The sequence below is a fragment of the Molossus molossus genome, unplaced genomic scaffold (genome assembly GCF_014108415.1).
Source record: "Molossus molossus isolate mMolMol1 unplaced genomic scaffold, mMolMol1.p scaffold_m16_p_12, whole genome shotgun sequence".
In the NCBI taxonomy this organism is placed as follows: Eukaryota; Metazoa; Chordata; class Mammalia; order Chiroptera; family Molossidae; genus Molossus; species Molossus molossus.
In genome coordinates this window covers 64540294-64553041 of record NW_023425347.1, presented here as the reverse complement: position 1 = coordinate 64553041, position 12748 = coordinate 64540294, and the positions used below count along the sequence as shown (strand labels likewise).

The following is a 12748-nucleotide window of genomic DNA, read 5'->3' as shown; positions in this document are numbered from 1 at the left end:
AATGGGTTAGCGACCCCTAAATGGCAGAGCGAGTATGAGACCGTGGAGACCACAGAAGTGCTGTTAACCACTGAGGTCTGTGTGCAGAGAGAGAGTGCTTGGCCCCACCCCATGAGAAGCTGAGCCTTATCTCGCTGTCTGGCACGAACAAGGGAAAGGAGGTAACACAGAGGCACCTGGGCCAGGTCGCTATTCCAGGGCCAGGAATCTTGGGCCCTGCTCACCTCAACTCCTCACTCACTGGGCTCCAGGGGTACAGAATGGCCGGGAAGCCTCTGGCCTGTCTCCACGGAGGGCCTGCTCTGGGGGTGGCTGACCAGTCAGGCTGGGGAGAGGTTGTGGGATGGTGGGCCCACCTCTCCACAGGGAGATGCGAGGGTGCTGGTGCCCGGCGGCACCCATGAGCTAAAGCATGGCTCTCACCTGGGGGAGACTTCACCATCTACTCCCATGGGCATGTGGCAATGTCCAAAGAAACTCTGGGCTGTTACAGTGGGAGATGGGAAATCACTCTCTAGTGGGTAGAAGCCAGGGATCCGCTAAGCATCCTATAATGACAGGACTTCCCTCTCCCCCCCAATCGTCCTGCCCAAATGTCAACAGGGCTCCAGGACGAAGGCAGGGTTTCTGCATGCACTCTGGCTCCCGCCCTGCATTAGACGGGGGGAGTGTGCACATGTCCCCTCCCTCTTGGCCTCCACCCTTGGCCTACCGTGTCGAGGTGGGTGCGCTGGTGCTTGGCGCGGTCGCTGGAGTTGCTGAAGGCCTTCTGACAGCCCGGGTGCTGGCACAGGTACGGCTTCTCACCCGTGTGGCTCCGCAGGTGGATCTTGAGGTTCTCCAGCCGCGAGAAGGCTTTGCTGCAGCCTTCGAACTGCGGGAGAGGCTGGTGAGCAGTACTCTGCAGCCCCTGGAGGGCCCACCCCGAGCCTGGACATGGCCCTCAGCATCCTCTGCCCTCCCCTCCCACAACACCCCATTCTGCCTGAGGTCTCCAGGAACCCCGGTTAGCTCCCCACGAAGTGCTCAGGGCCAAGACTCTATCTGGGAAGCCCGGTAGGCCCAGAAACAGTGCAGCCCTGGCTTAGAAATGGCCACCAGGCTGGAAAAGACAGTGCTCTTTTCATCTGTGGGTCTGGAAGATCCCCTTTCCCATGGCATCTGGAAACACTGGCTGCTCAGACAGCAGCCCAGCCCCGAAAAAGCGATGGTGGTGCATCTCGTAGTGCAGGTAGCCCTGGGTCTGACAGCCTCTGACCTCCCTGAGCCTTATTTCCTTGCCTACAAACTTGAGACTGTGTGGCCACCACTCAGGGCTGGCAGGAGCCCCCCACCCCCCACCTCTGGGTAGGACGCTGACTGCTGTCAGAACAGTGGCCATGTCTGTAAGCCTCGTGTCTTTGATTTCTCGTTTGGCCGTCTACTGCCGTCCAGCAGGACCCCTGCTGGGCGTGGACATGCAGTGGGCAAAGCACAGAGATGCAGGTGGACAGAGAGCAACAAACACAGCGCCCTCCTCCTGCGGCCCCAGGCTACCCTTATCCCTGCAGCCTCTGCCCAGCTCCAACCTCTCCCGGGGACTCTCCAACTCCAACCTCCCTCCCTGTCTGCACACTGCTGCCCAGAGGAAGTCTCTGGTGTGGAAACGTGCCCCGGCTGCACTCCGCTCGAAGCCTCTGGGCCTGGCCTTCACACTGCCCCTTCCTGCCCTCCCGACTTCCACCCAAACTCCGGAAACAACAGAAGACCACCTTTGTTCACGCAAGTCCCTCAGCAGGGAATGCTCCCTCCCTCTAACAGTCCATCCAGTGCCCCTCAGCTTGCTTTTTTTAAAATCCTCACCTGAAGACATTTTTGCATTTATCTTCAGGTAGAGCAGGAGGGAGAGAGGGAGGAAGAGAGAGAGAGAAACATTGATGTGAGAGAGACACATCAAGTGGCTGCCACCCACACGACCCCAACTGGGGCCGGGGACAAACTGCAACCGAGGTACATGCCCTTAGTGGGGACCAAACCCTGGGACTCTCTGGTCCACAGGCCGACGCTCTAACCACTGAGCCAAACCAGCCAGGGCTGCCCCTCAGCTTTCAAAGTCCAGCCCCAACACTGCGAGGAGGAGGCAGCCAACCCAGGGTGTTGGTGTGACTGGTCATCTGCTTTTCTCCACTGTCTGGTCGTGTTCCCCGCGGTGTGTGCTGTGGGTGAGGGGAGACCAACGCTGACCCGCACCTGCTGGGTCCATCCAGACATGAAGTGTTTGGCCTCAATGTCCCCACCTCAGAGATGGAGGCCTCCTGTGGTGATCACAGGGCAGTGACAAGGCAAAGACAGGACACAGGCACGTCTGGTGCCAAAGCCCAGGTGGCTCTGCTACCAGCTGCCTTCCTGGGGCAGGTGGGCAGGTGGAGGTGACCCTTGAGGAGGGTAAGACCAAAGGAGGCCAGTTCCCTCTCTGAAGCAGTCGGTATCAGCCCCTGGGCCAGAATTGGACTGCCAACCAGAACAGGACCCCGGTGCCCCACGGCCCTGAGCCAGGCCAGCTGTGTCCCCAAGGGCTGCCACTCCCACAAAGGCTCTTCCCCACCTTTCTCTGGGCTCTGTGGAGGGAGGAAGGAGCTGACAGCTCCCGTCTGTGTCTACACTTGGAAGAAGTGACTTCCCTCTTTTCCGAGCTGGGCACTGGGTTCCTTTTTGCCCCCACCTCCCAACTTGAAAGATGCCTGATCTGTCAGTCAACGTTTGGGGGGAGTCTGGAGGGGGCCGTGGGCAGATTCAGATCCAGCAGTCCACTTCCCTTATTCTCTCCGCCTTGAGGGGCAGGGTCCCCATCCAGGGCGGTTCAGCCCTGTGCTGAGTGAGACGGAGACAGAGAGAGAACTCAGTAGGTTCCCCTCCCCAGGGAGCAGAGCCTGTGGGGAGGTGCACACACCACCAGGATGGCACACAGCGGCCAGAGCTGTCCCGAGGGACCCTGGGGGCTGCGGCGCGGCCCAGCCTGGGGAAAGACAGGTGTTGCAGACTGGGGGACATGCAGTCAGTCACCCCAACACTGATGTGTTTGCTTCATTCAGTCTCAGCTGAGCAGTGACCAGGACACCAAACAAGGGTGGGGCGACCAACACTGAAGGCCAAGGGCAGGCCGAGGGCACTACAGTGTGGGTGAGGCATAGAGTCCTGTGGAGGCCCCTTTGGGGTGGGTGCAGGGTACACGCTGGGGGTGTGGGGTGGGCTCTCGTAGGTAAGGAGCCTACAGGGGGATCAGAGGCCAGAGAGGGAATCTCAGCAGGCTGAAGTTTGGGCTCCACCCTGAGAACAGGGGCCATATGAGGGCCTTGAGAAGGGAGGACACAGGGTCAGACATGCACTTGAAGAAGACCCCCACACACACATACACTTTGGCTGGTGGCAGCTGGGGCTGGGCGAGGAGACCAGGGAACTGGTGATGAGAAGGCAGGTGCAGCTTCACAGATGAGGGTCACTGAGGCTGGGCCCGAGGCAGAAGTGGTGGGATGGGGCAGAAGCCAGGCCAAAAGTGCCTGGCCAGATGTGACTACAGGACCAGAGACAACGACCAGTCTGGGGTGAGCTCCCTTCACACCTCGCCCTTGAAGGCCCGGCCACAAGTGCAGGTCATGCTCTTCTGGGGCTGGCCCAAGGCCTGCCGCCCACAGCTGGATTTGAGAGGCTGCTCTGCTTCCTACTTCCAGATGTGCCTTTTCCATGCATCAAAACCAGAAGGAAATCCTTTCTGGGGAGTAAATAGGCAACAAGCTGCCCCCCCTGCTCTCCCGCAGTGGCTTGGTGCCAAGTTCACCACAGAGTGAGGTGGGGGAGCCTCGGCTGGAGCGGGCTGCTCCTCAGCACTCGGCTGGTCCTTTGTTCCTCTCTGGCCTGAGCCAGGAGACTAGGCATCTGAAGCCGAAGGGTAGTAACTCCTCACATGCTGCGTGATTTTCCCGAGTTTGGGAGGGTCCACCAACCCTAAATAAAGGTCAGTATATCATCTCCCCACGAGGGTCTACAAGTCTGTCTGGCCAAGCCTCTGTCTCAGCACCATTGCTCCATACCCCAAGGCTGTGTCCCTTCTCAGACACCTTCCCTTCCAACTCACTGACAATTTAATTCATATATTTTTCAAAAGTCCTGGACCTGTAGCTTAGTGTTCAGTCTCCCAACATCCCTCTTCTGCATACACCCCAGGTTTCCTACTGTGGCCGCAGGGAGTGATGGGAACCTGCCCTGAACGTCCACGCCCCCAGGCCTTTGCAGGCGCTGTTCCCTCAGCCTGGCCCGCCTTTCCTTCTGTCCTTCATTTAGCAGACTACTGCCCATGCTCAACCCTCCCAGCCTCTCGGCCCTCCGCGGCCACATCCTCAGGGTGTGGGTTAGGATTTCTCTGCACACCCATTGTGGTCTTCTCTCCATGCCTCCAGGCAGAGGGCTCCTTGAGGGCAGGGCTGGCATCTCATTCAGGGGGCAAAGAGTGGGTCAGAAATGCAATTCAATGGGGGTAAGAATAGGGGTGCCAGGCCTGGGGTGCATGTGTTCTTGTGAACGCACTTCCCTCCGGTGTTCAAGGTATCCCATACCTGTCCCCTATGCCCATGTCATACCCAGTCTTGTCCTGCCCCCCAATATTTCCTGGAGCTGAGCTGCAGGCTAGGGTGCAAGAAGCAGGCTGTCCTGATTTGAGGGGCTGTCTCCCTAGGTAGAACCAGAGGTAGCAGGAGGTAAAGAAGGGGTGCTGCCCATCAGGACTGGTCTGGGATGAGAATGCTGCAGGGACCTCTGATAGAGCAGTGCCCCCATCAGGGCCAGTATCCCAGTCATGCCAGGGACCTTGGGGTGTATGGGCTCTGCTTACAGCTACCTCCCAGGGTCCCACAGTCCACCACACAAACGGGCTAACAGAAGCAGAGAGAGGGGACAGGAATGCTCACAGGTGCAGCACCTGTGTGTCGCTCTGCCAGGCCTGATGCTGTCCCCAGCGTGATCTCTGTCCTCCCACAGCTCTGTGACCAACACCCCTCCCCCACTGTCAGGAGTTGTCGGGACGGCAGGGGCTTGTGTCCTGGCTGCTCCACTTCTGGACCATCTGAAGCGAGTCCCTTCACTCTGTGAGCTTTGGTTTCCTCGTCTGTGACACTGGGAGAGTTCTACCAAACAGGGACAGTACTTATGAGGACGGAATGAAAAGACACACAGTAAACTTGGCACCAAGGTCCTGCCTAATATTGTCATTGGAACTATCACTTAAGGTCACGGAGCAAGTAGTGGAGGGTATTCAGCTTCAGGTGGCAACTCCCAGGCCTGCTGCCTCTTGGCACAGAGGGGGAATGTGTGTGTGTGTGTGTGTGTGTGTGTGTGTGTGTGTGATGTTCCAAGGGTATGGTGGGCTCCCAAGTCCACCCATGTCCTGTTTCCTCCTCTTACTCTTTAACCCCTCACTTCATTCCCCAGTTAGCCCTGGGATGTCCTAGCTCTACCTCCGATGAGCAGGCTTTCGGAGTCTATTTCTAAACTGTAAATCTAGCCCGGCCTGTGTGGCTCAGTGGATTGAGCATCGTCCCATGGACTGAGAGGTCCCAGTTCAATTCCCTGTCAGGGCACATGCCCAGATTGCAGGCTCAATCCCCAGTGGGAGGTATGCAGGAGGTAGCCGATCGATATTTCTCTCTCACATCGATGTTTCTGTCTCTCTCTCTCCCTCTAAAAAAAATCAATAAAAATATATAAAAAAAACAAACAAAACTAAACTAAATCTGACAAGGTCAGCTCTACTCAGGACCCTCCTGGGCTTATGGTTCCTCCTGACAACTGGTCAACCCCCTAGCCTAGCTTTCGAGGCCCTCCATGGTCTGGGTGTGTCAGACCAGACCCCGGGTAAAGTGTCCAAACTTAGACAGCAGACAGCCCCGTGATCTTGGTGAGTCAGTGCCGCTCTCTGTGCCTCCGTTTGATGATGGTGACCCACAGTGTGGGGATGGGCAATGTATATATTACATGGCACACAACATTCCCATGACACCATCGCTGTCACGGTGGTGGTGGTCCCTGTCTCCGCCCTCAGGAAGGACACCAGTGTGGGCAGGTGACACTGACCACAGAGTTAAAGAACAGGGGCCCTGATTGATGTGTTTGCCATTGACTGGTCTGGCCCTGCTGTCCTTGCCATGCCAACCCCATGGGTCACCATTTGGGTGCCAGGAGCAGTCTCCACCTCCACTGAGAGTGAGGCAGCTTTTTGGGATGGGAATGGTTTGAAGGGGGCCGGGTGGGCAGCAGGAAGAGGGGCCCCACCACCGCTGTGTTGTGGGGTACAGATGCTGCCAGAATGCAAATGTGGGTCTTGGAGCAGAAAAGGAGCCAAAAGGCACATCCCTGGCTTTAGAGCTTGGTTTCCCCGAAAAGGGTGAGTCAGGCAACACCACTGTGACCCAAGGGTGTAATGAGGCTTCCATGGGGTCTGCTCCCCAGGGGGCGGGGCCTTCCTGACATTCTCCTCCCATCCCCCAGTCCCCTGAGGTTCTAGGGTAGATTTTGCCCTGGACAGACCCCTTCCTCCCTGCTGTCAGTGTCCAGGTGTACAGCTGCGTGAAGCCAACCTCCTGGGATGCTGTCCACCAATTGCAAGGGTTGGGTATCTGTATGCAGGAGGCAAGGAGGGGAAACTGCTCCCACTGGGCTAGAGGGCACAACGCCTGGACTAAGTCAGACCTGGCATCTCTTCTAGAAGCAAGTGGTCCATCAATCTTCAGCACAGGCAGCGAGGCTGGATGAGTCCCTAGCTCTGCGAGTCTCTGGTGCCCTCCCTTCCATCCACCCCAACCCCCTCGTGCTCCCTCATCACGCCTGTCATGCCTCCTTCCATCCCTCCACCTTCCATCCCTCCACCTTCCCACTTCTCTGAGTCACTCATTTAGCCTCTCATCTTTCTGCCCATTGATTCATACCATCTTGCCTCACTCAGCTGCCCCTGTGCGTGCCTGGCAGCATGCTGGGGGCTGGGACTTTAGAGCAACAAAGACCACAAAACGAGAGAGAGGGTTTTAAGTCCTAAGGAGGGGGTAGCCCGGCCGGTGTGGCTCAGTGGTTGAGCCTCAACCCACGCACCAAGAGGTTGCAGGTTCGATTCCTGGTCAGGGCACGTGCCCAGGTTGTGGGTCTGATCCCCAGTGAGGGTGCATGCAGGAGGTGGCCAATCGATGTTCTCTCTCATCGATGTTTCTCTCTCTCTCTCTCCCCCTATCACTTTCTCTCTAAAATCAATACAGGAAAAAATTTTTTAAATAAAATTTAAAAAAGAAAAGAAGGGGCTGATCACAGGGGCTACCAGCTAGGGGTGGGGGACAGGGGGTCTCTAAAACCTTTCTGGAGGAGCTGGGCCTTGACACCTAGGCAGGATTTAGACAAACAGGGTGGAGGGCAAAGGGGGAACAGGGAGGGTGGCGCATGTTCTGAGACAGCTAAGGGTCTGCGAGCCAGAATGAAGGGAAGCAGGGAATGGAGAGGTGGACGCAGAAATGGGAGTAGGGGCTCCCTCCTTTCAATCCTATGGGTAGTGATTCCAAAAGACTCCACACAAACCACCCTGTGCAACCACTGATGTGGCCCAGCACGTGGGGAACTCGTGCTGCACTCCCCAGCCCCTGACCTTGCATCTTCCGCTGGAGCCAGGAGCCTGTTCCGCACCCCCAGCCCTCTGCATCCAACCAGCCACCAAGCCAGGAAAGTGCCACCTCATAAACATCTTTCGCACCTGCCCTCTTCGCTCCTTATCCAACCCGTTGTCCTGATGCACCCCCACAGCACTGCTCACCAGGTGACTGCACCAGCCGCTGTCCTGACCCCCGCCCCCAGCTCATTGCCATACAGTATCCAGACCAAAGACTTAAACCTATGGGTCTGTCCAAGTCCCTCCCTGGGTGGAGTGACCTGGCCCCTCCACCTCCCACACTGCCGTGTTTTAGCATCTGAGAGGCCTGGATGCAATATGGCCTCCATGCTTCTCAACAGGACGATGTTGGGCAAGTTCATCTCACTTGTCGGAGCCCATATTCCTCACGTGTAACAGGGGCACGTCTGTGACCAGACATGTGTGGGGGTCTCTGTGAACCACGGCGCATGCAGCATCCTGAGCCCAGGGCCCAATGCCATCCGTGTCTACTGAGAGAATTACCTGGGCACCTCTTATTCAGGGCGAATTTGAAATGCACCGGCTCTGATAACCAGACACACAACAGATTTATTTGGCCAGAAGCCAAGGCTCACATGCCATGGGTAACAGAGATGGTGGCTACTGTGGGTAGGGGTACACAGAGAGGGGAAAAGAAACAGAAGGGACATCTAACGGTCTAAAAAATGTACGCATGGATGTTAGGTTTTTATGATTTACCTTAAAATGCATAAACATTAAAATACATCCTAAGATGAAACTGGGGTGAATTCAGAGTGATGTAAGTGACTGGGGGACACCCTTTCAGCACCTATCAGGTAGGGGGCTATAGTGACCTGGCCCCTGGTGATGTCTTGGCAGTGCCTGTCCCTTCCACCTCCCACACTGCCGTGTTTCAGCATCTGAGAAGTCTGATGCTGACCTCTCATGTCGCCATGAGGTCTCATGTCAACACACCCTGCTGATGAGGCCCTTTCCCAGCCATTCTGCAGATGAGGAAACTGAGGCTCAGAAAGGTGACATCACTGGCTCCAGGTCACACAGCCAGTAAGTGGCAGAGCTGGGATCTGATATCAGGTTTGACTGATGTGCAAGGCTGTCTATATGTGTCCCTGACCACACTGGCACCGTCTTCGGGACCCCTACATCAAGCACCAAAAACAAGGCTGGCACTCAGGAGCTGTTACTGACTTCCAACCGGATCCACCTCCTGGGCTCTCGTCCTAGGCCAAGGCCAGGCCCATCAGAGGCAGAGCCAATGCTGGGAACAGAGGATGCCCTCCTTCTGCCCGCCCCTTCGACAGGGGTGATGCCGCCACCCCGAAAGGAGATTCAAGGCGGCACAGCGGAGAAGGCCCGCTGATGCACAGAGCACATAGGCCCTGTTCCCACATGTGGGGTGTGTTACCAAAGAAGATGAAAATAATGGGGGAAAATACCCTGGGAACCGTGAAGCCTTAGACCATCTGGAGTTTTATAGTAACAGGCAGGGGAGAATCAGAACCTAATTGAAAAAAGTCCACTGCAGTCCATTAGCGCTGTGTGCAGCCACAGAACCAAGGGCAGGAGATGAAAGACTGAGGGGAACGTCCCGGCTGGGAACGAGCACCCTCTTCTCCTCCAGGCCAAGCCTGGGGACCCTTCAAGCTCTGGCTGGGGGAGGGGAGGGCACTGGGTCAACGCCACAATCTGCCTCTCTGAGCCTTTCCCTCACGGGTAGAAGGGCTAAGGGACTCGGGGAAGCCCCAGCACGGCGACCACTGGTGCTGGGCATGACCACACTCTGCCCCTAACCCTGGGGAGGACAGAGACCCCTGATTCACATGTGAGGTATGGGACACTGTGCTGTAAGCTGAAGGTCCTGAGGTCACGCTGAGGTTTGTGCTGGGGCTCTACCAACAGCCACAAACTTGGGCAAGTCACCTCCCATCTCTGTCCTCATTTTCCTTTTCTCTAAAATGGGGGCCCCCACAAACGGCAGCTAGAAGTAAATAAGAGGTCATGCCCAGTGTAGGAACTGGAAACAGTGGGTGTCTGATGTTCCTCCCTGTGAATGTCAAGTTCCTCCCTGTGGCTGACATGGCCCAAGAGCAGGCAGGCCCTGGTTTCTCATGCTCTGGCTAAGGATCTCGACACAAAGGGTAAGAGGGGCTGGGGGAGCAGGGCATGGGTGGGGACAGGGAGGAAATGCCTCCAGTTTTGGCATTTGCCAGTGACTTGCTTCTAAACAAACACATTTCTGGTTTAAGGGTAAAATATATTGGGTTACACAGTCTGGCAGGCCAGTCAGGGATCAGCTTCTCATTTTTGTACACTTTTAACTTACTTTACAACAATGATTTGGATGGGAGAACTGTGCAGTGCCAGTTCCTTCTCCAAGATGTCAAACAACTGTTTGGACAGCTCAAAAGGCCAGCCAACCGGGGGCTGGGGTCCATTCCTTATCCCACACCCGGGGAAGGGGACTCTGGTCCTGAGGTCACCATCCAGTGGGCCCCCATGGGGTTTCTACGGGAGGTTTCCTTGGAGCCTTGTGCTTTGCCAGTCCTCGGGGGCGAGGTCGAGGCAGGGAGGGGAGGGACAAATGTGGACAGTTCTGGGAGGTGAGGCTGGAGGGCACCAGCCTGTTTGCTCGGGTACACAGCACCCTCTGAATAAATGAGTGCTAGGGCGGAGGTGTGCAGGAGGGAGACAGCAGCGACCACACTGACTATGTACCCACACTGGGCCAATGCTCCCTAAATACAATCTCCACAGACCAACAGGCCAGCACAACAACCCCCTCATTACAGAGGCAGAAACCGAGGCCCACTGAGTTTACGTGTGAGAGTCCCAGGGCGCCAGAGCTCTGTGCCCTGGGCCACACCAGTGTCAGCAGCCATGACCAAGGGGCTGCTGTGAGATCCAAGGCCGGCTCGTCATATCTGCTCAGCTCTCTAGGCCTTCAAACCATCCAGAGAAGGGCAAAGGGCAGGTGGGGACACAAAAGAGGCAAAGAAAGAAGGGGCCAGAGGCATGGGCACGGACACCTCCCTCCCAGAGCTGGTCAGGCTGTGCCTGCCCTTGGAGGAGGTTTCCAAGACTGGTGAGGTGGGGGCTGCAGACCTCTGGTCCTTCCTCCCCAGGACCATGCTGAGGGCTTTGGGCTGGCCCTTTCTCCAGCAGAAAGTCCTGTCCAAGCAAGAAATGGGTTTCTGTTCCTGCCAGCAAGGGCCAAGAGGGCTAGGCCACCCCTCCAGGGGTGTGTGGAGTCCCCCAAAGTAGGAGGTGCAAATTGGGGCTTAGTCTAACCCCAAGTAGAGTGCTGGAATTCAAGGGAGCCCCCAGGGCGGAGCGGTGGCAGGACAGGGTTTGAGAGGTGCAGAGGAGCTCAGCTGGTGGCCGGGCCCACAGAAAGCAGGCTGCACAGAACGGCACGCGTACCCCAAGCCACCAGCCACAGACTCAGGAATGCAGACACACACCTAATCTGACGCCTCCCCTCCCAGCCAAGCCACACATCAAAGACACAGGCCCAGTACACCAACACAGCACTGACTCCCACACAACTCATGTCACAGACACACATGCTCAAGCATGTACCCAAGGACATGCAAACCCTGGCCCCACCACAGGCGCACACACACAAACTGCCCAGACCCCAGACACCCTGACACGTAGCCTGAGGCAGGTCACAGCTCAGCACAACACCTGCCAGGCCTGGGGACAGTCATGCTCCCGCATACTCTCCACAGCTCCAGGGAGCCCTAGGGGTGGCGCCAAGGCTACAAGTAGGAGGCCCCGGGCCCACTGTACCTCCCGACTTTCTTGGACTGGCTTGGCTTTGGGCAGGGCACGTACGGCCTAAGAGAACACCAAGACAGGGCTGCCGGTCACCCCACTGACCTCTAGCCTAAGGCTCACTCCCTCACCCCGTGCTCACCCACAGCATGCCTTCCTGCCTCCGGGCCTTTGCCCAGACAGCTTCCTGCTTACAAAGACCCTCTGTTCACCTCTCCAGTCCTCCCTTTCCTTCTAGGTCTGGCTCAAGCCTCAGCGCCACCACCTTCCCCACACCAGGCCTCTGGTTCTGCTTGAACCCCACCCTGGTGCTGAGGCCCATCTCTCACTGCTCACTCTCTGTGCAGACCCTGCCCACGCCCTGGGGCCTGGAGGAGCTCACTCCCAGGAGGGCGGGAGGCCCAGATGGGAGAGCCACCTCCGCAGCCAGCTGAGAACCACCTGGTCTCACATGCTGAGGAGATACCTTTCTAGATGGGGCAGCATCCAACCTGCGAGCTGAGGGTGTGGTGATGAGCACTGTTTCAGGAGGAACAAAGGGTCCTCGCCAGCATCCAGCTGCCAACTTCAACCCTCCCCCAGCTAAGATTCCTTCCCACAGCCTGGGCAGGATGTCTCCCCACACCAGCACAGCCTGGGCTCAGGTCCAATGTTCTCATCACAAAATGGGGTGACACACTGGCCTCAGACACCTGTTAGGGACATCAGGGTGTGGCCTTGGTACCAAGCACAGGAGAGTTAGTTCCCTCTTCAGCTCATCCCCCAAATTCCAAGAAGAAGCAGGGGACAGATATAGCTTCACAACGTGATAAACATCAGGGTGTGAAACCTGATTCCAGGCCTGGCTCTGCCCTACGTTGCTACATGACCTTAACCCAGTCGCCTGCCTTCCCTGGGCTTAATTACCCCAGGTTCACCAGCCCAAAATGAGAGGGGTCAGTGGGGTGCATGTGCACCAGGGTTGAACAGGTGGCAGCTGCATTAATGCCCAGCCACAGCGTCCTAGGGCTGCCAGAGGAGGAGAGAGAGCCAACATTTCACCTGAGAGAACACTTCACATCGGACCACGGGAATCGCTGCAGGCATACAACACGCACAGTTCCCACCTGAGTTCGTGAGGAGGGCAACCTGCCCAGTGGGCACCCAGGGCTCAGATCTCACTAGGATGTCCCAGGAGGCTCTGGGCCCCCACCTGGTGAGGGGCAGTGTTCAGACCAGGCCTGTGCTCAGCGTCAGGAGGCATGCTGTGGGGGAGGAAGTGAGTAACCCATTCCCAGGTGCCCAGGTACAGAG

General features: G+C 57.2%; 1 protein-coding gene across 1 annotated transcript in view; it reads right to left on the bottom strand.

The window, feature by feature from the left end:
* The window catches only part of GLIS1 (GLIS family zinc finger 1), a 221696-nt gene that overhangs the window by 21789 nt on the left and 187159 nt on the right, over positions 1–12748 (bottom strand). The window contains exon 5 of the mRNA XM_036256612.1: positions 713–874. Within this exon, the coding sequence (XP_036112505.1) occupies positions 713–874 (162 nt within the window). The remainder of the gene's footprint in view (positions 1–712; positions 875–12748) is intronic.